This window comes from Leguminivora glycinivorella, chromosome Z (assembly GCF_023078275.1).
Source record: "Leguminivora glycinivorella isolate SPB_JAAS2020 chromosome Z, LegGlyc_1.1, whole genome shotgun sequence".
Taxonomy (NCBI): Eukaryota; Metazoa; Arthropoda; class Insecta; order Lepidoptera; family Tortricidae; genus Leguminivora; species Leguminivora glycinivorella.
The window spans coordinates 14498450-14525467 of NC_062998.1; the positions used below are offsets into that span (position 1 = coordinate 14498450).

Genomic DNA, 27018 nt, shown 5'->3' on the forward strand with positions numbered 1-27018 from the left:
TTTTCTGCTAGATTTTTCCCTATATTTACGAAGAACTCATTTGCGTAATTAGCAGCCGAAAACTCTGACGAGCCTGTTTGCAACAAGCATGCCGATGACTCACGTTGTTTTGCTGTATATGTTAAGTTTTTAATATATTTCCATACTAGTTTACTGTTTTTTCCTGCAGTTTCCAGCTGTGTTTTGTCGTAATTGGCTTTTACCTTTTTTAGTAGGTTGTTACAAAAATTACGATATCTTTTATACGATATTTGTAATATAAGGTTTTCCGGGTGCGCTTTGGCTTTCAAATGTAATTTATCCCTGTGTCTCATAGATCGAAGAAGTCCAGGGGTAATCCACGGTTTTATGTTGAAATTCTTACTACTTATACGTGTTTTTCTGGTGTTATCTAATTAAAGATCGTTATCAAGGTGCACTTTTCGTGGCAAATGGTACGGTTGGCAGAAAAAACAAATACTTGCATTTAATTTTTCACTTTGTTCTTAACTACAAAATAAATACTTACCTTCTTAGGATTACACCTCTACTGTACTAAGCCTTTTCCGACCAACTATATATTTTTAAAACAATTTATACGTCAAATGACATTCATTATGTCAAAAAATAAATACGCGAAGTGTATATTATTTTAAACCAAATAATCAAATGCACTCTAAATACGACTACTTAGAATTGTTATTCAAGTAGTTCAAGTCAAAAGTAGTGCTCGAAGTAAGACGACCACGATGAAGGAGTGTAATAAAATGCAGGAATAATCCCAGTATCTTCATTCAAAGTATGGATTTGACACAATACCCAGATTTTATAACAGCTGTCCTGTAACTTCTGTGAACGTAGAATGGTCATGTAGTTATTTAAAATGGATTTTTTCTAATCGATGTGAACGACTGACAGCCAAATCTGTAAAACAAATTTTAGTTATTTATTCAATGTAATTTGGATGAGTAATTATAAATAATTATGTCTATATTTCATAATTTGTTATATTATTTATAATGTTTTAAATACTTGTGTATTTGTTTTTTTGCCAACCGTACTCTGCCACCAATACAGCACGCTGATAACGATCTTTATATCTAATATAGCTTGTTGCACATTTTTAATAAAGTATTTGTTTGACTCTAACTCATTCAGTGCCTCAGGACACGTTGTCGTTCTTATTCTACGACGCATTTTCGCTACATATGGGGAAATCCATGTTACCACTTTGTTTTATGCTTTTTCCGGTTTCCCAAGGAGTAGGGAGTATTCCCCACAGAACTATATATGATATTCCGGGAGTGGCATGTAAGTAAATTAAAAAATTAAACTGTAGAGCTACAGTTTAATTACAAGCTAGAGTCCTCAAACTGATCAACAATAGTTTAGTGACTTTTATAAATTACTTGTATTTTAATTTTTAGCATACTTTGAAGTTTTTTTTAACACGCAATGTATTTACTGCGAATTTTGCTATTTGACAAGAATAACGAACAGAGGAACCCAATATCAAAATAATAATATACTTACCTAACACAAATAACTATTTTTTACCAAAAGACGACGTTATTTTTAACAATAGACATTAAAATAAAACATTGACAGTGAACTTCAAACGTCCTCGATTCACAATAGTCTTCACCTCTTGAAATTGTTAGGTTTCAAAAACTGAAATCCAATTAGTAAACAACTTCAAAAATCTATTTTTACAATGCAGGGATAACAGCTATCATAGATTTTTCCTCAATCCTCTTTAGTACGTACTATTAGGATACCTAGACCTAGACGTAAAGCGCATAATATTAGGATCTTCGTTTTGTATGGAAGGTGGAAGGCAATCATAATTGGTACTCCGGAATGGCTATTCGGCCGGACGTGGGCCGGTCATGTTTTGTTAGGACATCACGTGGCATTTTTCAACTGGTGCGACATCGACACTGGCTCTACACTTTCTAACCGACCCGACTCCGGCCCTTCTCGTCTTATCCCATTTCGTTGCAGCATATCATCCTAAATTCTATATATTTTACGGTAAAACCACATTTGCCTCGTAAGACCTTCCCTTGTTAGTAGCAAATTCATAGAAAAGAAAAGAATAAACCACAGAACTTAATTTAGATAGAAGAAACAAATTCATATATTTGTATAGGGGCCGAGCGTGTCAAATTTTGTACTGAAGTTGATTCTTGCCTGTAATTTTAAATATGTCTCAGGCTCTTGATTGTTCATAATTTTTGTGTTGTTGCAATTGAATATCACATAACGAGGCATTTTTTATGTTTTGGTTGACTTCAACTTACAAAAATTGACGCCCGAAAGCTGCAAGCTGCGAGTAAAGACGGACAACTCAGTGGATTTCACTGAGTTCATTTGACACGCTAACTAGATACGTTTGCTTGATCTATGGTATATATGACATCTGTGGAATAAACTATGTATAGTTCCTGCCTTTAGCTCGCGAACTATCGAGATGATTTCGCGTATCGGGAGTAATCGTGAGCAACACAATTTTTAGATGTTGTTGTTTCATAATTCCCGGTAGGCACTTTAAGCAAAAGCCAGACAAAGAAAGTTGGTAACACTTTTGATAGCCCCGCCTGTGAAAGGGGCAAGTAATAATTCCATCGAAGTTTGAGGTTTAATAGTTATTTTCCCCTCACTAGCTCGGAAACACGTGTTTTGTCGTTTAATACCAGCGGGTAAAAACGCATTTTATCCACTAGTGGGTAAAGTAATTTGACCTTGAATAAAGTCAAATAACTGCTTTAAAATTGATAAAAGTAGGTGAATCTAGTAATAAAGATGATTTACCACCTGTGGAACTACTGGAAGCAGTGATAAACGCATTTTTTGCGTTGTAGTTTCCTCGCTATAGAGAGGGGAAAAGTTTTGTGTTACACTCGGGTGCAAATGTATTTTGTTTTTATTATAAATGGGCTTACTCTTGACCACAGACTAGCCAAAGGCAAAGACGTGGCCTACGATGGAGTGAGCTCGCCCAGAAGATGCCTGTTCACTCTTGATTTGGTGGTGGTGGTTCAACTATAGAATCCTTTCACTTGCTCGTTTTTCAATTCCACACTCGGCGTTAAAATACAACTTTGCCCCCTTGTATACAAGGGGGCAAAGTTGTTGTTTAACCGCACGTGCCAATATTGATACCCGAGCAAGCGAAAGATTCCAATATTGAACCGCGAGCGTAGCGAGTGGTTCAAAAAGTGGAATTTTGAGCGTTGCGAGGGTTTCAAGGCACGAAGGTTAAACAAACTTTGCCACCGAAGTGAAACACAAAATTTTTCACCACACCAACACGAACAAAATACTGACTATTTTTATAGTCAGACATCAAACTAAATCAACTATTCAATATTTATGATTCAAAATCATCATTTGTAGGTAAATTCTACCAGCCAGCTAAAGACATCAAGTTAAAATTTGTATGAAATTACTTTTATTTGCATTCTTGTGGATTTAATGCAATTTTGCTATATGTTTTCGAATAGCAAAGTAAGCCTTTATCAGTTGGTGTGGTGAAAAATAACATTTGCCGGTCGGCTAGGCTGTCAACATAGCTGCCAATTTAGCTTGGAATTACTTATAGAGTTGCCGCCCCGCATGCTACGGTTCATAGAAATCTGTTGCCAGTCCTCTATAAAATAGCATTGAAATTGAAATAACATGGGTACCTACTGTGCAAATCGCCAGCTGCTTCGAAAACCTTGGTGTTGGTGCTTATTACAACGTCTGCCTGGTTCTCAGCTTTTATAATTTGATTCGGTCAAGTTGTGTTCGAATGTATGGGAAATTTAAAAAAATTAAATCCAGCAAAATTTTAATGTAATGGTACCTTAGGGTAAGGTGCTTTGCGCATACTAGCGTCCGCTACCGTCCCCCTGACGCAACACCCCCTTTTAGCACGAAATAGGTCCCGTTTTACGGTTTTTCTTCATTTTTGAAAAAAGTATCAAAGTTAGGGGAAAAGTGTCTATGAAAGAATTAATTATTATTAAATTTTAAACAAAAAAGGTTATATGCATTTTTTTCGTAGCGCTTACCATATTCGTGCATTAGCTTGTTGAAGTTCGATATAACTCAGTACTTAAAATAAAATAGTCATATGTGTATTAGTGGTTTAATTTCAGAATTTTGACAAAGTTTATCAAGCTACTAGTTTTTGCCCTTCTGAAGTACCTTTTTACCAAGTTTCAAGCCGGTAGCTTGAAATAAAACTTATTCCCCATACAAACTTCAGCCAGCCTCATTTTAACTCTCTAAGGGCCACTTGCACCAACGAAAATGGAGGGTTAACTCGAGGGTTAACCCTCCATTTTATATGGAATTTGACAGTTGACAGCCCACTAACCCTGAGTTAAGTGGTTGGCGCAAGTGGGGCTTAATGGATAAAAATCCGAAAACGCTGAAATTAGTTTCTTTCCATTTTAATTTTACCTTTATAGTCTTTATACGAAGTTTCAAGCTCATATTCTCAAAATAAAGGTAGATCCTCATACGAATTTTGGACACCCATTTCACCCCCTTAGGGGATGAATTTTAAAACTCCTTAGCAGGTTCGTAGACCTTATAAGTAACCCACGTGTCAAATTTGGATTCTTTAGCATCAGCGGTTTGGGCTTTACCTTGATTTAAGTCAGTCAGATATTCAGAACTTTGCCTTTTATATATGTAGATAACATGAAAATAGTGAATGATATCAAAAAATATAAGGTAAAAAACCGCATTTATTTTCATTTGGATTTTTTTTCCAAAAAACTCAGTTTGACCGAATCAATTACCTACACTAAATATTTATTTGCTGTCACGTTGTTTACCGAAATATGTACACATCCCTTCGGGTAGCATTCATTGAATTACTATCTTATCTTATACTATTAAACGAGCAATTCTTGTATATTTATTTATTTATTTATTTATATATACCGACGATCTTGGAAACCGCTCTAACGATTTCGCTGAAATTTGTTTTGTGGGGGTTTTCGGGGGTGAAAAATCGATCTAGCGTAGCCTTAGATCCCGGAAAACGCGAATTTTCGAGTTTTCATGAGTTTTTCTTTCGCATTTGTAAACGTAAAATATGATCCTTAATTTCGCCGCGCGCGCATCGATTCCGCTTAGCTCAGTCGCACGAGGTCGGTCTAATGTACGCAGATAGATCGTAGGTGTCCTTTGAGTAATTATGTTAACTAGAGAGGGCACCTCAACTTGATTTTGTGTTATAACACTTAGAGCCGATCGGCACAAACGCGCTTAGTCTGTGCCGAACGGCTGTGGTAGATTGACGTATGGCAATGAAAAATATTTCGTCTAAATAATGCCGTCATGTGTAGTGAGGTACTGTACAAACTGCTCAGGAAAATCTAATAAAAGTCAAGGAGTGACTTTTCACACGTAGGTTTACTGCATTTTTGTTTAAACACGCTTACTTTTAAAAAAATGTATCAATATAAACTCATGCCGAAGCGTCTTGTTGCGGCGGCCATGTTTCGTTGACACCAAAGAGTAAAAAATGTAACAAAAGCAGACGTGACAATATCGCGGTCCTAGGTTAATGAAATTATTTCAAGTTTCCTATCATACATTAAATTATATATATTTATTATCGACGCAAATAAGGTTATTTAATTATTATTGTCAGATTGCACAGTTTTCCGACATGTCGGTCTATAACAGATTCTCAATACGTGTGTCGAATTTCATGTGAGTATGTAAATGTAAGTACAGTACCTAACCTGCCTAAATGAATTTGGGTAGGTACATATAGACGGTCAAGCAAATTATGAGAGTACAAAAACGCGCGAAATTCAAATTTTCTACGGGACGATAAATCCGCGCCCATACATACATGGATGTAGATAAAGTTATGTATGCGACTATACATAATTAGGCATTAAAACACTCATGTTATCTTATTAACACAATAAAAACAACACTCATGTTTTAATGCCTACCATTATGCAACAGTCACATAAATAACTAATGTCCAGTTGCGGCTACGTGTACACATGTACGCTCAGTCAGTATGCAGCTTTATATGTGGGCATTTAAAAAAATTGGGACTCACAGAGTTGTTAAGAAAAAGTTAAATCGCTGTCAGTTTTGCAACGATAATTAAGCATGGAATTTCAATAAAAACATCGTTTTTGATTTAATTATGTAAATTATATTAAGCTATAATCTAAATTCAGAACGTGAAATAAGTTTAGTTTTAAATACAGATTTCAAGCTTGATTGTCGGATCGTTACAAAACTAACAGCGATTTATGTTTTTTTGTTAACAACTCACGCTAATTGAGAGTCATAAATTAAAAAAATGCCCATGTAAACCCATGTCACTTCTATACTACGACTTCTAATCTATGCACTCTACGCAGGGCTCATCATCGCGACCGAAACGTCGTAAGCGCCGAGTAAAATCGTAGCGCTTGCGACGTTACGGAAGCGGGCCATTGGTTCACACCCCGCCCCCTCGCCCCGCCTTCAGCTTACAGGCTGTGACACGTTCGTTGTTTGCTATAGCTCCTCTATACGAAGTAATAGTTACTCAATGTAGGTGTCAGGGTTTCGAATCCCGGTCAGAAATTAAGTTTTTGTTTTTTGTCTTTTTTTTGTTTTTGTATTTATAAGAGTTTTTTTTTATCTAAAGACGTGATATATTAAAATAGAACCGAGCGAAGCTCGGTCGCCCAGATATTGTACTAATATAATGCTGCATTACTAACAGTGATCGGACTATCTGTTGGCGTCACGTCATACATCATAAGTTACAACTTGGTATAAATTTCAAATTATGGATATTTTAAATGTGTGCCTACGCCAAATCTTGGGATTAGTTGTCAAAGCGGACCCTAGGCTCCCATGAGCCGTGGCAAATGCCGGGATAACGCAAGGAGGATGATGAATCTCCATATTTCAAATGAATGAAAATGTCTAACAAATGACGCTCTATTTAGCTATTAATCAATTGATATAATTGAACAAAGTTCAACCGGTTATTCATAACGCCGTGGCAGTCGCTTTCGTAAAACTAGTGTCTATGCCAAATCTTGTGATTAGTTGTCAGAGCGGACCCCACGCTCCCACGAGCCGTGGCGAATGCCGGGATAACGCAAGGAGGATGATGATGATGACCCACTGGTAAAGGCTTTCTTGATTTACAGGTATATGTATAAACTAGCTCGATTTTCACTCATATTTTAAGTGAAAACTCTCGAGTCTTTCTGTGACCACGGACGTAATGTCACATCCGAAACGTCGAGCAAATATAGACGTAAGTCTTGCTCGACTAAGTCCCGTTTTTATTTAAAAATAAGCTTTCTTTATAATTCAATAACGAATGACGTAGTTGCATTTTATCCAAAAAGTGCAAAGTAATGTGACGACCGGTCTGGCTCAGTCGGTAGTGACCCTGCCTGCTAAGCCGCGGTCCTGGGTTCGAATCCCGGTAAGGGCATTTATTTGTGTGATGAGCACTGATATTTGTTCCTGAGTCATGGGTGTTTTCTATGTATATAAGTATGTATTTATCTATTTAAGTATGTATATCGTCGCTTAGCACCCATAGTACAAGCTTTGCTTAGTTTGGGGCTAAGTTGATCTGTGTAAGGTGTCCCCAATATTTATTTATTATTATTTATAATTTCATCTGGTGGAATTCACGTTTAATTGATTATTTGGAATCATATTAGTTAAACAAAGTGTCTTGACTGTCGAATGTGCCTTGAATTCTGTACCACTCGCCACGCTCGCGGTATATTAATGTTGGAAACTTGGAATCTGTCGCTTGCTCGCGTATCAGCTTAGGCACGTGCGGTTAAACAACAATTTTGCCTCCGAAGGCTAACGAATATTCAAACGCCCGGAATTTTCACTCTGAGTGGGGTGGAATGACGAGTGAACGAGATGTCGCTCGACAAATTCATAGTGCTGAACCGTTCACCCTAGTCATTCGAAATTCAATACGGAAAATTCATACAATTTATTAAAGTTTTTTGGGTTTATTTTATTTATTTATTTTTTTTTTTTTTTATTTGAGTTTTACGATAGTGGCTTTAGCTTTAGGGTCATTCTCAGAGTGGAACAGATCTATACTGCGCGCGCGCGGCTGTCAGCTAGAGCAAGCTCCCTCCTAACCTCCAACTTGTTGTAGCCTACCATTCCCAGTACAAATAAAGTTGGGTCATAAGGGGGTGTCAGTAAAGAATCACAAACTTAGATACGCTCTAACATAAAGTAAAACTATATGCATCCTTTTCTTTAGGGTGCTAGAGAAAAGGATGCCTATAGTTTTCTTAGTTCTTATTTACTGACAAACTTGTTTTACAGAATATACATACATGACCCTGCATAATTTTTATACATAGGTATAAGTTCTTAGTGACTGACGATTTTTTGTTTGTCAGACTTTAGAAAACTAAACACGGTCAAGCAAATCATGTCTTGATCATGTCACAAAAATGTATGGCTCACCGGACAGTTGTCTTCATAACACTTAAAAACCGGCCAATATTAGCGTGTCGGGCCACACTCGCTCAGTGTAGGGTTCCATAAATTCCCTGTCGCAAAATGTATTTCCACCAAGTTTCCACGTATAGCGACATCTATCGGCAAATGCAGTAAACGATTGCGTGCGAAGTTAACCATGATTTTTAACCCCTCAGGTGGCAGAGCTACAAGTTGCATAGGGGAGAAGTGGCGCGGTCATTTTATAAAACATTCCGTTAAGTGGCAGGCGCCGGGAGCCGGACTCTGAGAAAAACAAGCTGTTAAGTGGCAGGGACCGGCTCCCGGACCCCGTGCGACGATATACCTAAATATAGAAATAAAACCGTCTAAAACTATATCTAGCTTCCTCATACTTGCACGAACCATTCGTCACTAAACAAGGACGGCATTCAGTAAAGGTTCAACACCTTCAACTTCAAAACAACATGAAATATGACCCAATTTGATTGGACCATCCGCCTGCCATGTTTGAGACACGTGTTTAAAAACCGTCTTTTTCGCAAAAATTGTACTGTAATATATTAAACAAAGAGATATAAGTGTAAATAAATGTATATTTAAGTCCCTGAATTACTTTTTTCTCCAATTTACTGTTTTTTTGCCTAGATAAAGTTACTTTAATAAATGGAAGTGGAAAATGTAGCCATCTGATATTTGATCGAGTCTAGCAAAATTCACATAAATGGAATGTATTTTTTTTTCTATGGAATGATTTTAGCCGTTTCATAATGAATCCAGTGATATATGGTTTATGCACAACATCCCTACATTTTTTGAGTAATTATAATTTTTGTATCATAAGTAACATTCGCGATGACCACCCGTGAGGGCCCCGCCACTCAAGGGTAAACTTTTTCTGTCATTTTAGCGGTAGCCTTGCCACTCAACAGCTTTTTATTTCAAGTCCGGCTCCCGGTTACCTGCTACTTTACGTGCGGTCGGCTCCCGGATTTCGCCACCTAAAGGGTTATGGGATAATTTTATTCTTTATTGCGTGAACCAATTTTGATAATTTTTACTTTATTTGAAAGCACGTGATGTGTGTGAAAATGTAAAAACCCTAATAAAACACAATTTCAATAGAAAAAAATCCAAGATGGCGCCTGTAATGTATCGGACATCGTTATTAATGTATGTGAAAACAAAGGTTAATCGTCGAAAGAAAAATTTCGGTTTCGCGCTTTTTTTTTATTGACATTATTTAACTTGATTTTATTAGCACAATTAATAAAGTAATAAGGACATTTCGGACCACACTGAGTCAAACGTCAAATTTTGACACTGAGTTCAATGTCAAATTTTGACAGTCAATTCAATTGCAATTTGTACGCACGTGCTTCTGTGGCTTGTGGTTATTTTATGTCGTATTTCTACAAAATTCGTACACATGGATTCCGTAAAAGGAGAGAAACACAAAATGAAATTAAACGCAAAAAAGTTTGCTAAAATACCTTCTCTGGCGTACACAAGCCATCCTGATTATCGGAAACCGCCACAAATTGCTAATCCGGTACGTCTATTATATTAATTATATAGGTTAAAAAATTATAAACAATGCATTTTTTATGTTCATATTCTCATTTAGATATTTCATTTTCAGTATTTACAATGTCTTGGGGCGCCACATATAGACTCGTTCAATTTCATGCTAACAGACGGGATAAAAGCTGTTATCGAAAATTTGGTGCCCCTCGAGTTTGAGTTAGGAGGGCAGCGTGTAAAAGTGAGCATCATCGACGGCTCCTTTGCGAAACCGACGGTCCCCATGGATGCGGTTGGCGTTAAAACTCAAAACATATACCCAACAGAATGTAGGCAGAGAGCATCTACTTATAAGGGTGAATTTAAAGTTCGAATATCAATAACCATTGATGGAGTGGAGACCACAATAGACAGATCACTCGGGAATTTGCCTATCATGGTTAAGGTATGTCATTTAAGATTGTTTACTAAGGCTGATTTGTCACATTAGGCAAGAACTTTCATATTTATGTAGATATGTCACTCAGACAGAGAGCAAAGCAGTGTCTTTTGCCTGTCTTTGCACACCAGGTTCAAAGACCTTTTACAAATTATGGTTAATTATGAATAATACTAATAGCGAAAGCGAAGGTGTTGACCATTATCTAATCCATACTAATATTATAAATATTGTTTTTGCAAGGCCAGAGTGCCTGCTGCTAATATAAATAATCCATTGGTCTCTTTCACTTCAATATGCTATGCAGAGACTAATAACTATACATTTTTCATTTTAATAATGCCAATATTTTTATAGTAAAATATTTGTTTTTTGTAGCATAAGAAATGACTTGTTGCTGCTGTTGCCTTACACAATAAAAAATACTTTGCCTTAACCCACTATTAATTGAAATACTGATCAAAAAGTAATACATGATATAATTGTTACATATTCACAGTGACTTATATTTAGAAGTTTTTTCTAATATCTAAAATGTTACTAATGTACAAAGTGTAACTACTGTACTAATATAAGATATCCAAGCAGATTAGCTTGGATATCTTATATACAAGATAAATGTGTGTATTATTTACACAATTATCATAACTTAATGTAAGTTGCTTTATGAATATACATGATTAACATGAAACATTTCTATGTGAAAACATACATATGGGAACAGTTCATGAGCAAAGCCAATGTATAATTAGTTTATTTTGAATACTCTTTTAGGCATTTTAATTTCTTTTATGTGAGATGTGAGTACAGGGAAACCTAGTCAATCCAGCACGTCTATAGCCCGATGCACCCAGTAACCCAGCACTAAAGAGATTGTTATGTGACTTATGTGCTAGTTTACTATTTATTATTCCTTTATTTATTTTGCTTCTTAGGTTAAGCTTTTTATAATATGAATATAAAAGTAAAATACAAAAACAAATACAAAACAACATAAAAAATATATAAACACATTATAAAAAACCTAACCTAGGGTGCCGCCAGCAGCGGGGCAGGGCCCAAGCTGCCGGTGGTTAGGGCCGCAGAGAGAGGAACCGTCGGACTATCCGCGCTGTGTCCAAGATCACCGCCTTCTGTATCTGGCCCTTGATCCAGCCACCTAGCGAGAGTCTCTTAAGATGTTGGTCGAGACTCTTCGCTATGAGACCGTTCGCTGAAACGACTATCGGAACAATGATCGTTGATTCAACATCCCACATGGAGGTTATATCGTGAGCCAAGTCTAGGTACTTACTGGACTTGTCCTTCTCGGCTTTCACGAGATTCTCATCATGGGGGATGGTGATGTCAACGAGCACTGCCCGGCGTTGCAGTCGATCTATTATCACAATGTCAGGCTTATTGGCTACAATAGTCCTGTCAGTGATAATAGATCGATCCCAATAGAGCGTGGCACGACCATTTTCGAGAACTGGCGCAGGTAAGTACTTGTAGTACAGTACTTCGCGGTCCACAAGGCCGTATTGAAGAGCAAGTTGTTGGTGAATAATCCTGGCTACGAGATTATGTCTGTGCAAGTACTCGCCGTTAGCAAGATGAGAACAACCGGAAATAATATGCCTGAGTGACTCTCCGGGACGGCGGCATGCCCGACAAATGTCGACCGTACCGCCCTTCAGGATATATTTCCGGTAGTTGTTCGTCATCATAACTTCGTCGGCAATTGCACAGGCAAAACCCTCGGTTTCTCCGAAGAGGTCCCCGAATCGTAACCAGTTCACCGATGCGAGCAGATCTACATCGGGTCCCGTGAGGGCCTTGTAGAACCGCCCGTGTAGCTGCTTGCTCTCCCATACCGCCTTGCGGTCCGCAGTATTTAGTACCACAGGTTTGCGCCAGTTCTCTTTCGCCAAGGAGAGCGGCGTGAGGTTTCCGTCCACTGCCACCACATCACGATGCATCCCGCACTCGTTGTTAAGGAAGTAATTCCTGAGATTGTACACCTCACGGTTATGGAGATCTTTGGCGTTTAGGAAGCCTCGACCTCCGCACTTCCGTGGGATGTACAATCTCATAACAGACGAGCGCGGGTGTAACATACGGTGTGTGGTAAGCAGTGAGCGGACCCTCCGATCCAGGGCGTCCAGCTCAGTCTGGGTCCACCGTAGTATGCCAAAGGAGTATGTGAGTAGAGGCATTACCCAGGCGTTAAAGGCGCGCACTTTGTTGCCTCCTGACAAAAGACTGTTAAGGACTTTTGTCAGGCGACTGAAAAAGCGCTCCTTCACCGACCGTCTAATGCCAACATCCTCAATACCCAACGACTGTGACATACCAAGGTACTTATAGGTTTCTGATTCAGAGATAGATCTGAACGACATCGTCTCAGAAAGTTGTATATTTTCTGAATTTACAACCTCCCCCCGCTGTACATGCATGACCGCACACTTATCGACACCAAACTCCATTCTGATGGCGGTACTGAAAACTTCTGTGGTTTTCAATAGCACCATCAGGTCTTGGGTGTTCGGTGCAAATAGTTTGAGATCGTCCATGTACAGAAGGTGAGAGATGACTTCACCCTCTCTCCGAAGCCGGCAACCTAGCCCAGAATCCTTCAGCAGCGTGCTGAGGGGATTCAGAGCTAGGCAGAACCATAATGGACTCAAACTGTCACCCTGGAATATTCCTCGCTCAATCCTTATGAAGTCCTGCGGGCCAGGGGGGCCATCCCTGCCTCCTGGTTGACGAAGGACTGTGGTCCACTGCCTCATACATGCAGTCAGGAAGGATATCAGAGCTGCATCAAGTTTATTATTATTGTTATGCTTTGCTTTGGCGATTGTTCCTAGTGTATTTTGTTGGCTTGTTTTATGGTGCTCCCACACTGGCTGTTATAAATGTTATGTAACATTGTGTGGCAGGGGACAGCGCAATGGCAGTCTTCTTATAAAGAAGAATTGTTAGGCGCTATGTAAGGCTTCATAGCGCCTTATGTATCACTGCAACCATTTTGGATCTATTGTGATCGCTACCTACTACAACTCTCGATCAAGTCCTACAAATTTGAAGATTTGTGGTATCTTTTTGAAATCAAGATACCTCACATTATCTGGGTGTATTCGGTAGTTGCCCAGAATCATGTTACATGTACGCATTAGAGAGGGGCACTCTGTCAGGATATGCAGGGTTGTTTCTTCAGACTCTAAACAGAATCTGCACCGCCCGTTTACATGTTTCCCGATAGTGTGCATGTGGTTGCTTTGCATGTGCGCGATGGCATTGACATTATGCTGTCCCTGTCACACAATGGTATATGTATAACTTTTGTAACAGCCAGTGTCAGAACACCATTATATAATAAAATCCAAGCCTATGAAAAAAAGGTAACATGAAAATATTGTATTACAGGAATTAGGAAATAAGTATGTATATATTGTATATGTAATTTGTTCTCATTGTTTTAGTCCAAAATGTGTCACTTGGCTGACATGACCCCTGAAGAGTTGGTGGCACATAATGAACATGCAGATGAATGGGGTGGCTACTTTATAATTAAGGTAAATTCATTTATATTACAGTTGCTTGGAATAAATTATTGTCAAAAAACATTACCTAAGGTGCACTAGGGTAATTCCGAATGATTTTTGCACTAGTTGATAAGGTGTATGTGTTTCCATGAACCAGTCAGTATAGCAAAGTTTTTGGACGGAAATGGTGAATAACACACTTACTAGATGGAATAGCCTAACAATGGATTACAGAATTTTTCATAAATAATGTAAGATTTTTAAAATACAAGCATTTCAAATCTAGTTTGTTTTTTCGTTGCAAAGATGCAATTCCGAATTGGTTCGGGTAAATCCGAATACACTTGAAAACGAGTTTTATGTGTATGTTGCATAAGAAACATATTACTTTTTTGATTGAAATTACCCTCCCGGCTCTTTTTACTCGATTTGGCGTATAGGAGTACTTATACATGTGTTTATCAAGCTTTTATTTCGGATTTACCCGATCAGGAATCTGTGGTATTCAAACTTTAATGACACATTTATATCCACCATCAATAGTTTCCAAGGGGTCGCCTTATGATAATGTACCTACTTAATAAAAATCCACATATTAAAGGCTTAGTCTTTAACCTTTAAAAAAAAAGCAAGTAATGCACATAAGCTTAGGTGGAAGACCTCCTAGGCCTTTATCAATCCATGTTGATGACACACGTGCTTCGTTGAAATTCACCGAACGGACCTGAAGGCAAATGTACATATTTTAGAATCGTTATATCCGAATAACAAAAGAACTTAATTTTGTTTGTTTGAGAACCACTGGCTATTACTTAGAGAAAACAAGGTCGGGTAATTCGGTACACTTTGTGACACGGAATTCCCCACTTCTGGTAAATCTAAAAAGGTAATAAAATACAAGCTAGAATAGTTTAAGCCGATTTAAAATGGCTAAAAAACGAAAATCTCTCAAACACAAAGGCAGTCAATTCATTTACTCACCAAAGTACAGAGTTAGCGATGGTCGTCTAATTCCGAATGACAAAAAACCGGGAATTTTTCACTCGCTCACTAATCTGATGCGCCACAAGCGTAGTTTCGCCGCTAGCGTCTCGAGCCAACTTACGCTGGGAGGGAGATACTTGAACGTCATAGGGTGCGTTGCCAGAGCAAATTATGTAGCCGCGTTTAGTAGATATTAGTAATTTTCGGAATATCCCGAATTTCGGAATTAGCCGAGTAAACCTTATCACAAAACAATAGTGTTTCAAACATTTTGGATATCTTACTTCGTTGTTTGGAGGCGTTTGTGGTTCCAAAGCCAACTTGTGGATGCGCTTTGGACAATTTAATGAGTTATCAGGAATGAGATATCAAGCATATTATACTTATCGCTTTATTAGTTTATTTCAGCATTTAAAGACAAGTAGTAAGGTACAGCAGGGAAAATCTCGACTGGGGGACAATTGTAACTATTCTGTTTTTTCCATTATTACACTATGATGACGACACAGGTGGACACTCTATTTAATATTGCAAACATTGTAAAACATGGAAAAAATGGACCAGTTACATTTGCCCCCCAGTCGAGATTTACCCTGCTGTACCTTAACAAGCTTCATAAGAATTGAAACCAATACACGTAGCAAGTTAATTTTCTAAAATTTTTTTATGATTGATACAGGGTCACGAGCGGCTCGCCCGCATGCTGCTGGTGACGAGACGGAACTTCCCGGTGGCCATCAGGCGTGCTGGCTGGAAGACGAGAGGAAACCTCTTCTCCGACTATGGTATACTGGTGCGGTGTGTCACTTTTGACCAGACTGCTACAGTGAGTAAAATGTGTATTGTACATTTAAATATTGTTTATGACAGGATTTTTTTTTACCCCGGGGAGTTGAAATCGCAAGACCTCATAAGTGCGAGTCGCCCACCGAAAGCTACCAGTACATTTTTTTTTTCACTTATTGACATTTAAAAAAAAATCTGTTTGGTAATTGTAGTGAGACGAAATTACTTCCAAAAATACAAAGTTCTAGATCAGGGGGAATTACATACGTAATGCACAAATATTCCGACTGCTTGTATTTTATTTTAATTTTTTGCGAAAAACTGGTATATTTTCGGAGGCGTAAGAAGCGTAGATATATAGACACAAAAGTTATATTCAGTAGACGGACTTCTCAGATAGACGGTCTTCCCGACACTGACCTTATATTGTTTGGTAGGTACATAGATATGGTTTACAGAAAATAAGTTTTGTTTACAGAATAACACCTTGCACTTTCTTCAAAATGGGACTTGTAAGCTGATGTTCTCGTACCTAAAGACTATGTACTATACGCCATTGCTGCTCATCATGAAGAGTTTGGTGGACTGGCCGGATCACGCCATATACAGGGTGTTGCTCAGTGGCAAGAAAAATGATTTGTACTATGTCAGGTTCGTACAATGAAATGAAATGTTTATTGTCAGACTGTGAGTTAGGTACAATGGTCTTAAAGATATGTCAGGGTGGTATCATCACAATCACCGCGATGCGGCGCACAATATTGTTAATACTAAAGCTAATCTTACAGCTAAATACTTATATTAATGTCCAGGCTATTACATTTAGTGCGAATAAAATAATTAGGTAATTGATACAATTCTCGAAAAAAAATATATTAATACATAATTAAATAATGAATTATATTTAGATATTCTATATTATGCTAGTCAATTGTCAAAGGAATGAAATGATCACTTATCTTATAGTAAGCCTTATCTAAGCACCATTTATAAAGTTTTTCTACTCCCGTACTGTTATTCGTGAGTTACAAGGTCGTGCATAGAACTTTAAAACCCTACATAAAAGATGTCAGGACAAGTCTATCTAGTCTATACCCTGAAAACATTTAGTAGCAGTCGCACGATATAGCTGTTTTACAGTTTAGTAAATACATTGCTACCAACTTAACAAACCAATTCGCAGAGTCGAGACTCCTTCGTTTTCTGCTGCGTTCATTGGCGACGCGTCGAATCGCATTCAAATGTATAGAACTCGATTCAACTCGGCTCGATTCGTCTTAGTGGCCAGGCTTCAAAGAACCATACCATAGACAGTTTTATTTTCATGTTTGCACTCAAACTGCATATTCAAAATGGTAGACGGTCCACCTAGATAACTAAGATGACTGAAAGTAGGTATTTGTTGAATTTATAATTTTCTTTCAAAATAAGTGCTTGGTCGTAGAAAAAGTATTGTATGCAACGGTGTTTAACTGAGTCAAAAAATGCTCGTGGCGTCTTTATTAACAATTTTCGGCTTCGCCTCAAATTGTTACCCACGCCACTCACCTTTTTTGACCTCTTTTAACCACCAGTTGCATAAAATACTATTTCGTCCGAATTCAGGTTGCTCTAGTATTTTGATTTCATTGGGCAAGTGGTTAACGTTAAACGTGTGAACAGACATATAAAATACACTCTTCCTAAAGTAAGCGGTTTTGTGCTCATCCGGATAGCATAAATTGAAACCATGGAGTTTGGACGTTATTCGCGGGTTACTTTTCTGTATTTTAAACTTATGTAAATTTTTTTTTCACGTATAAACAGATTTCATAGACATATAAAGAGGGGACTGTGAGTACTTGCAATTCATTAAACAATGGTAGGCATGAGTCTCTACTTCGGGCGTTAAATATGGCTCTTATACATTTTTTTTGTAGCTTAAAGACTTTGTTGATGTCCTTACAATTACCCCACAGGATGATTCCATAGCGTAGGTTCGACATTATATGACCGTGAAACGCCGATACTGCTGCTTGTCGAGAAGCAATATTCCTCAATTTACGCAAGGCGAAGATAAACCTGGTTAGTTTTTTAATTAAAAATTCAGTATGTAGCTCCCAATTATTGTGACAGTCTATCATAACTCCCAAAAACCGCAAAGATGTTACGCTATCTATTTTTACATTGTTATACATTATGTTTATATTCGTAGGTTTTCCTTGGGAAGCATGAAATTCCACATAGTTCGTTTTATTCAAATTAACTTTTAACTTATTGATGTCTAGCCAGACATTGATATCATGAAATACAGTATTTACTTCAAGTTCGTACGTAGCAGGGTCTTTGCAACAGACAACAACAGAACAATCATCAGCAAACAGAGTTATATTGTGCTTAGTTATATTAGGTAAGTCATTTATGTATGCAAGAAATAACAACGGTCCAAGTATACTGCCTTGTGGAACACCCTGTTTTACAAATTCAAGATTAGATTGAAACTTTAGGATAGTTTGAGTCTCAGAACAATATTTTGTGGTTTCAGTTAACTGTTGTCTGTTCACTAAATACGATTCTATCCAGTCGGCACAGATACCACGTATTCCATACCTATTCAATTTATCTAATAGAATGTTGTGTTGGACGTAGTCAAACGCCTTAGACATGTCCATGAATATAGCTGTAACGGGCATACTTTTCTCTCTACTTTCCGCAATATCTTCTAGTAGCTCAAGTATAGCCGAAGTTGTGGACCTGTTTTTTCTGAAGCCAAATTGACGCTCAGATAGGACATTAAATCTATCGAAGAAATTTAAGATTCGGGTATACATCACGCGTTCAAATACTTTAGCAATTATAGGGATTAGTGCGATAGGTCTATAATTATCTGAGGTACGTTTATCGCCTTTTTTAAAGACCGGTTTAATAACGCTGATCTTCAATTTTTCGGGAAAAGTACCCTGTATCATAGAAAGATTAATGATATGGCTGAGTGGGAAAGCCAACACTTCAGCATTTTCTTTAATAACAGAAGTTGTGAGCTCGTCATAACCACATGATTTCGAGTTACGTAACGATTTGATGACTTTTGTTATTTCAAATGGGTCTGTTGGTTTTAAGTAAATGGTAGAACTATTAAACCGTATATTATTTTTTATCAAATTATGGTGTGTATTACATTCATTTCCCGCAATGTTTAAAAATTGCTTATTAAAAGCGTTCGTAATTGCTTGGGGATTGCTAAGAATTTCTCCTTTGAAATCTATATCACCTAGAGTATGGTTGGGTTTAGCTTTACCTAAGTTGGCGTTTATAATGTTCCAAGTTGCTTTGGCGACATTTTCCGCATTGGAGACTATCACTGCGTTTTGGTTTTTTTGTGCCTGTCTAATGCATTTCTTGTAAATTCTAGAGTAGGTTTTGTAATGGCTTTTGTATTTCTTTTTGTCATTTTTATTTTTAGTGTTAGTATATTTCATAAATAAATCCCTTTACGATTATGATTTCACCTAAGCAAAAATTTCATTTGCTGATTTCCCAACTGAAAATATTGATATGTGATGTGATTCACAAAACTATATGAGATGGAAGATTTTCAGCGAATACGCGGTTGGCTCTTTTCGCCATAGCAAAAGTTACACGTAACCCTCATATTGACCTCTCTGAGTATAAATCATCTCAGAAATAAACATAACTAAGTTACATCATAGAGATAGGTATGTATAAACGCATGCATAGATTTGTGTATGTATTACAGTTCAAAGGTTTTAGCGATATGTAATTGGTTGTTTCCAACAGACTTACCCAAAAAAACGAAACAACTCGAAAAGAACAAGGAATCGTTTTATACACTTTTATTTACAAGTAAACTTTCTGATCGGAACGGTGAATGCTTAAGGAATAAGTGCCTTGCGGTTGCTGTTACATGCAATTTTGTATAAATTACAGTTGCATCCAAAACATGCTCCGCGAGTTGCACGAGGAGGGCCTGCACACGGGTGCCGAGTGCCGCGCGTACCTCGGGCGCATGTTCCGGCCGCGGCTGCTCGGCGTGCCGCCGTGGGCCTCGGACGAAGACGCCACCACCTTCCTGCTGCGGCGCTGCCTGCTCATCCACCTGCAGGACAACAGGGACAAGTTCAACGCGCTGGTCTACATGACGCACAAACTTTATGACGTCGTGCAGAACAAATGCAAGGTATGTCATCAGTGATCGGAGCTATGGGAGCAAAACTTTAACAAAACTTGCTAAGTGGACATTATAGAGTGCTTACAGCCCTGAAAATATTAATACCCTTGTAGTAAAGTATTGTAAATCTTAGATTCAGGTATAGAATCAAATTTAACACTGATCTAAAAATAATAATCCTGGTTTTTTTTTAATTTACGTCAGCTCGAAGGTTTTGTTAAAGTTTTGCTCCCTTAGTTCCGATCACTGGTCATAATACTAGTAGTAGTTGTTTTGTAAGGAGCGTATCTCAGGCGCATGTTCAGTACTCCTGCGGGATAACAGGGACAATTTCAGCACGTTGGCACACCTCGGACACTGGCGATCAAATATATGAAAGAGGCGCGTTCCTAGCACACAGTCTAAGCTCGTGTAGGTGAACGCGTACTATGCTTGTATGAGTGAAATATGACAGGTCGACTGTTCGCGTTTTTGTCAGGCGGTAACTGTGAGGTAACCGAGAGGGGGTGGGCGGCACTTTCAGCAGGGGGAGTGGCCATACTGTACGATAGTACTCTTTATTATACTGTGACATTGGTTTACATGACGCACAACCTCGTTGTATGTCGCCGCGTAACGTGTGGTTGGTAGAAGTTCGATGTTGTGTATTTAAACCATAAGGTATGTGGTGTGTGGTGTTGCAGGTGGAAGGCGCCGACGCAGTGATGTGCCAGGAGCTGCAGCTGGGCGGGCACCTGTACCTGCAGGTGCTGAAGGAGCGGCTGGAGATGCTGCAGCTCGCCGTGCGCGCCAACATCAACAAGCGCGTCAACCCCGGCGTCACTCTGTCGCTCAGCGCGGTGCGTTGTCTACTGGGCGCTCGGAGGAAATAGAACTGGAGTAGCCTTTCAGTTACTTACCCCTCTGCCCAAAAACTTTTACAAATGTTCAGAAAGTCACGAAAATACAATCAGGGGCGGCTCACTCCGCGATCCTTTCGCCGCGCTATAAGTACATGCCGGCGGCCGTTCGCGGCCCATTCAGTGGCGACGACCTTCGCGCGGCGCAATAGAATTCAATGTCGTCTGCACGCGTGCGGTCCGTTTGTTAATGTAGGTAAGAATTTAGAATGGCGGCGTTTTGTGAACATCAAAGGAGTGAGCCTTCTGAACTTGTACTATTATATATTCCCGTGTAACGTGTAATACCAACTGTATAACCAACTGAGAGGGGACTGAAATCTTCTCGAGGCTGAGGCGTAGGGTTAGAGCCGGCGTAGCTTTATTTGACGTTCATATGCGCATTGTAATATGCCTACTTGAAAAATAAATATTTCATTTTCAATAAACACTCAGCCACCTCAAGCTTATAAAAATAAAGTATAAAGTTCCACATGTACGCAATTTTAGTCATTTTTTATTTTTCTTATATATTTTAGATAAACATATTTTTGTCATATGTCAAATTAATGACAATAATGACATTTATCCAATCACGTAAAATCGATTTAAAACTCGTTTGCAGATAATAAATACGGGACGTACGATAGAGTTTTTATTTACGAGGCTTGATTATTATGTAACAATCAACTTAATTGTGATTATAATAGAGTTTATAATAATATTGACGAGTATGATGTTGATGTGCCATATGTTTGAGTGCATCATATTGAGCATGTGTTGTTTTTTTGTCAAAATGTGCGTGTGTACTGACACTAATCATTATATATTTTTGGCATGTGTTATTTCCACACCCTCGCGAAATTCGGCAGACTTTTCTGTAAGCAAATGCAACATGAAGGCGCCTCCAGTTTATTTTTCCTCCGAGACGTGGCGGAATCTGTTCCTGTAGGCTAGTTCCGTTTTGAGATTCATTGTGCCCTCCATCTGTATCCCTTCCATGTCTGAGAGGGTTCGAGCTATTGTCCTCGAGCTACTCCAATGCACACAAGCACACGCTAGGATTTGAACCTTCGGATAATAATAACAAATAATATCATTTTCGTTTCGTGACACTAAAAAAAAATCTTTATTGACATGAACATGACTAAGAAACTAAGACCAAACTTAAAAGCTAGCTAATGTCTAAAATGGGCCCTTGAGGCATTGTACCAAGGATACTGGCGACACCTCGCTGTATCGCAATGCTGAAACGTTGTGCGAGGAAGTCATCAGCTCTTCAGCTACCTTCTACCTCAACCAGACGCTCGGCGATTTCTGTGAAAAACTTGTTCGAGACACTTTATATGCAGGAATATAAGAGTTATAGGACAGCAGTTACCAAGTAATGCGGGACTAATACTGGACTGACAAAGCCCATACAAAAAAGCGTACCTCTAAAATGTACGGGCCCTTTAGGCTAAAAACTAAATGGCGCTGTTCGCAGCCTGGAAGTGGCCAAAATCATATTTTCTCCAAATATTTTTGCGTGTTTTATTTTTTATAAGAACAAATGACATATTTCTTTATTTTAAAATCATGATATCACGTCAATACACATTAAAAAAAGTAAATTTGTAGGCATCATTAATGTAGTTATGATAGTATTTAATCATAAACCGAAGAAGAGGTGGATGGACTGTGTGAGACATGATATGGAACTAAAACAAGTTACTGATGAGATGACGAGTGACAGAGATGTATGGAAGAGAAAGACATGCTGCGCCGACCCCAAGTGACTGGGATAAGGTCAAGAGAATGATGATAGTATTTAATAGGTAGCGCTAAAAAATCGAGATAATACTCTTAGTATGAAGTATGTAAATCCTACATAAATATATAATCCTTGCTCAATACTAATTGAAAGTTTTTGAACACAGAAAGATCTGAACATCATAATGCGCGCCTCGGGTAGCCTCGAGCAGAAGATGGAAACATTCTTGGCCACCGGCAACGCGCCCGCCAACCACGTGTCGCTGCCGCAGTACAAGGGGCTCACCATAGTAGCTGAGAACATCAACCGCATGCGATACATGTCGCACTTCAAGTTAGTCACCTCACACTTTAACCCGAAGCATCACCCCACTCCAAAAATATTTAAGGTCCGACCGAGATTCTCGGCCACGAATTAATTGTATGGAGTCTCGGCCGGCCGAGATTTTCGGCCGAGACTTCATACAAATTATTCGCGGCCGAGAATCTCGGTCGGACCTTAAAAATATTACATCTCGCCACTCACAGTTCTTTCCATGTTAGTAGTTTCGGTAGTTAGAAGCTGCTCTGGTCGCTACCATATATGTATAAGGAAGAGGATTAAAATTTATTTTACAAACTTAACTACTTATAATTAAGAAGATTTGTATTGTAAACACCAATCGTCATGAATTACAAAGATGAAATACAATCGAGAGTCTAGACAAAACCACGAGAAACAGACATACTCGTAAGAGGCGGACAATGCCGGGCGATATACTCTTCTGTCTACTCGCTAGAGCTGCGACCGTGACTATTTCCAATACCGATCGTAGGGCTACACATATCATCGGTTATCAACGTAACAACTTACTCACCTACTGTCACTGCCACTTTCTCACGTAACGTTCGTCGTTCCAGGGCCATCCACAGAGGCTCGTTCTTCATGGAGATGCGTACTACAGAGGCTCGACAGCTGCTGCCGGACGCGTGGGGCTTCGTGTGCCCCGTGCACACGCCTGACGGCGCGCCCTGCGGCCTGCTCAACCACCTCACCATGTCTGCTCAGGTATGCTTGATACAGACCCAGAGACCCCAGACTAGCCGGCTCACCATAATCAATATAAAAGCATTAGGTATCATTTAAAATACTTATACAAGTGTGGAATGTAGGCTTTTCCTAACGAGTGTCGATACTAAACTTTCTATTAATAACAATCCTTACAGTCGGCACTTTTTGAGCATATGCATTGTAAAAAGTTTTAGACTTAATGATTATGAATCTTTTTTTTGTAGGTGACACAAAATCCAGATCCGAAGAAACTCAAACAACTTCCTTCTGTCCTAGAGAGATGTGGTAAGTGCATATCCTGATTACTTATTTTGCACGTAGCTTTCAGCAGCGTCTAGATGGCAGCTGAATTGCTACCTTTAACATTGTATGTTCACAGTATGAAAAGAACTAAAGTTGTCCGAATTAACAAGCATAACCAATATGCGAAAATACGATACCAATAACAGTCGTTAAGGTGGCTCGCTTAGGTTACCCGAAGCTCAGGCTGCGTTAGATGGCGTTAATCTTCAAATTACCAGTCTTATTTTTTTTGTGGAGTCGTACAGGCATTTATATACTTTCAATTATGCTTCGCGAACATTTAATATTAAAATTGACGTATTACAACAAACATTCAACTTCTCATTGTAACGTTAATCCCCTTAATGTAGCTAAATTTACTATTTTACACTATTTCTAAGTACCACTTACACATACAAACAGTGTTTTTGTATTCCTTCTAGTCGATAATTTCACGCGGCGACAGCTTGTTTAAATAGCCTTGCGGTAAATACGTGCCATCGCATGATTTGCATGGAAGTACTGGGTTCGAATCCAGGACTTTTTCTCTTTTTTTTTTTAATACTACGTCGGTGGCAAACAAGCATACGGTCCGCCTGATGGAAAGCGGTCACCGTAACCTATGGACGCCTGCAACTCAAAGAGTGTCGCATGCGCGTTGCCGCCCCATTAGAAACTTGTACACTCCCCTTTGCTGCGTGTGCACAGCAAAAAGGAGTGTACACGTTCAAAGGAGGGTTTGGGTTGCCGACGACTCAAAGGACAATAGACGGAACAAATTAGTTCCGTAAGTCCTCCCGTCGTCAGTACCCCACACCCTCGTTGAGCTCTGGCAGCCTTACTCACCGGCAGGAACACAACACTATGAGACACTATTTTTTGTTTTATTATTATACATAAATGTATATGTACTCGTACAGTAGTTACTGAGCGTTTTCCACAAAAAAGATTAAAAACCTATTCTCTTACATGGTAATAGTTTTTGGGTTCGTCGAACTCAAAATTTCTAACATTTCATTTAATCTGATATTTTGAAAAATTCCAAAAAAGTATAGATAAATTTTAGTTTCTAAACTACGATTCGAATGTTTTTTTTTCTAATTGTTTATTTTCGATGGAGCAAGGGTATTCAAATCGCTTTTGAAATCTTAAATTAGTAAATGAAAATGCAATAGTTAACTGAGTAACGTAATGCTTTAAAAACTCAAGTGGCCTTTTTTAGGGTTCCGTAGCCAAAATGGCAAAAACGGAACCCTTATAGTTTCGTCATGTCCGTCTGTCCGTCTGTCCGTCTGTCCGTCTGTCACAGCCGATTTACTCGGAAACTATAAGTACTACAGTGATGAAATTTGATGGGAATATGTGTTGTATGAACCGCTACAAAATTATGACACTAAATAGTAAAAAAAAAGAATTGGGGGTGGGGCCCCCATACATGTAACTGAGGGATGAAAATTTTTTTTTCGATGTACATACCCGTGTGGGGTATCAATGGAAAGGTCTTTTAAAATGATATAAAGTTTTCTAAAAAACATTTTTCTTAAAGTGAACGGTTTTTGAGATATCAGCTCTCAAAGTCGTAAAAAGTATGTCCCCCCCCCTCTATTTTTATAACTACGGGGTATAAAATTCTAAAAAAAATAGAGGTGATGCATGCTAATTAACTCTTTCAACGATTTTTGGTTTGATCAAAGTATCTCTTATAGTTTTTGAGATAGGTTGATTTAATTATATTTGCTGCTACGGAACCCTTTGTGCGCGAGCCCGACTCGCACTTGGCCGGTTTTTTATCTAAGGAGTAATTTCGATAAAATATTATATTTAGCGAGGGTATTAAAAGTTGTGTTTTATATCTCAACTTAATAAATAGAAAATCAAAATGACAATAAAAAAATCAATATGTTCTCTAAGACAAAATTGATACCTTCGGCTCTCCATTCTTGCTCAGTCAATAAAAAAAACGAAATTTATATCCAAAAAAATACAAAAAGTTTATATAATCCTGGGAATCGAACGCACCTTCACGGCGTGACAGACGATTGTTCCCCAACGACGCCATTACATAACACGCTGTTTCCGACGAAATTGGGCTATACATATATAATTATTTAAATATAAATAATAATGTCAAATCCATACTAATATTACAAATGGGAAAGGGTGTGTGTCTGTTTGTTTGTCCGTCTTTCACGGCAAAACCGGAGGGACGAATTGACGTGATTATTTAAGGGGATTTAGTTGAAGGGATGGAGAGTGACATAGGCTACTTTTTGTCTCTTTCTTACGCGAGCGAAGCCGCGGTCAAAAGCTAGTTTATTATAAATGGGAAAAGCTGGTTACTCTATAATCTGAAGTGGAAGAATTCGTTGTTTCACCAAAGATAATGTGTGTTTGTTTGTTTGTCCGTCTTTCACGGCCAAACGGAGCGACGGATTGACATGTTTTTTAAGTGGAGATAGTTGAAGGGATGGAGAGTGACATATGCTACTTTTGTCACTTTCTAACGCAAGCGAAGCCGCGGGCAAAAGCTAGTACAGCACGGGTAGCATGGTCGCGCGATAGACGATAAAATATCAGGCCGTCCCTGTCGCACTATTAGTAAGTGCGATTATAGGGACGGCCAGATGTTTTATCATTTATCGCGCGACCATAATTGCCTGCCTGGACCAGATTATATTGATGATAATTATTATTTGTAACCATTTAGTTAATATTGTCTTCAGTTACCGCGATAGTTACTCATGAAATAAAAACTATGAAAACGGATTAAATCGCGTATAATGAGTTTATAATTCATCCCGATGTTTCAAACACTTTACAGCGTTCGTGGTCAACGGGTGACTGAGGAAAAATTACAATGTGCAAAAGCTACCCATATTCTTGTATATAACCATTTAGTTGTTGAAGAAAAACATTCACACAACAATAACATAGGTCAACCAGCTCAGTAAATGCAATACTTTACTAATATTATGCCCACACTATGACCTATGTATAATATAGGTATTATACCAGACGTGTAATATTTTATTTTATCAACAAAGGCATAATAAAGGATTGTATTGTATTTTTGTATGAAAATAAAAAATAGGAAAGCAATATAGTAATAGTCAAATATTCCATTAAAAAAATAAAAAATACTTAATAAAACCATAAAAGTTCAA

The 27018-nt window shown here is 38.4% G+C and overlaps 1 protein-coding gene across 1 annotated transcript in view; it reads left to right on the top strand.

Annotated features, from left to right (window-relative positions):
- Positions 1-9834: 9834 nt before the first annotated feature.
- Positions 9835-27018, top strand: part of LOC125241696 (DNA-directed RNA polymerase I subunit RPA2) — a 68378-nt gene continuing 51194 nt past the window's right edge. The window contains exons 1-10 of the mRNA XM_048150292.1: positions 9835-10012; positions 10103-10429; positions 13891-13983; positions 15617-15763; positions 16202-16374; positions 19651-19900; positions 20575-20730; positions 22689-22855; positions 23422-23569; positions 23797-23857. Of these exons, the coding sequence (XP_048006249.1) occupies positions 9890-10012; positions 10103-10429; positions 13891-13983; positions 15617-15763; positions 16202-16374; positions 19651-19900; positions 20575-20730; positions 22689-22855; positions 23422-23569; positions 23797-23857 (1645 nt within the window). The 5' untranslated portion in view covers positions 9835-9889. The remainder of the gene's footprint in view (positions 10013-10102; positions 10430-13890; positions 13984-15616; positions 15764-16201; positions 16375-19650; positions 19901-20574; positions 20731-22688; positions 22856-23421; positions 23570-23796; positions 23858-27018) is intronic.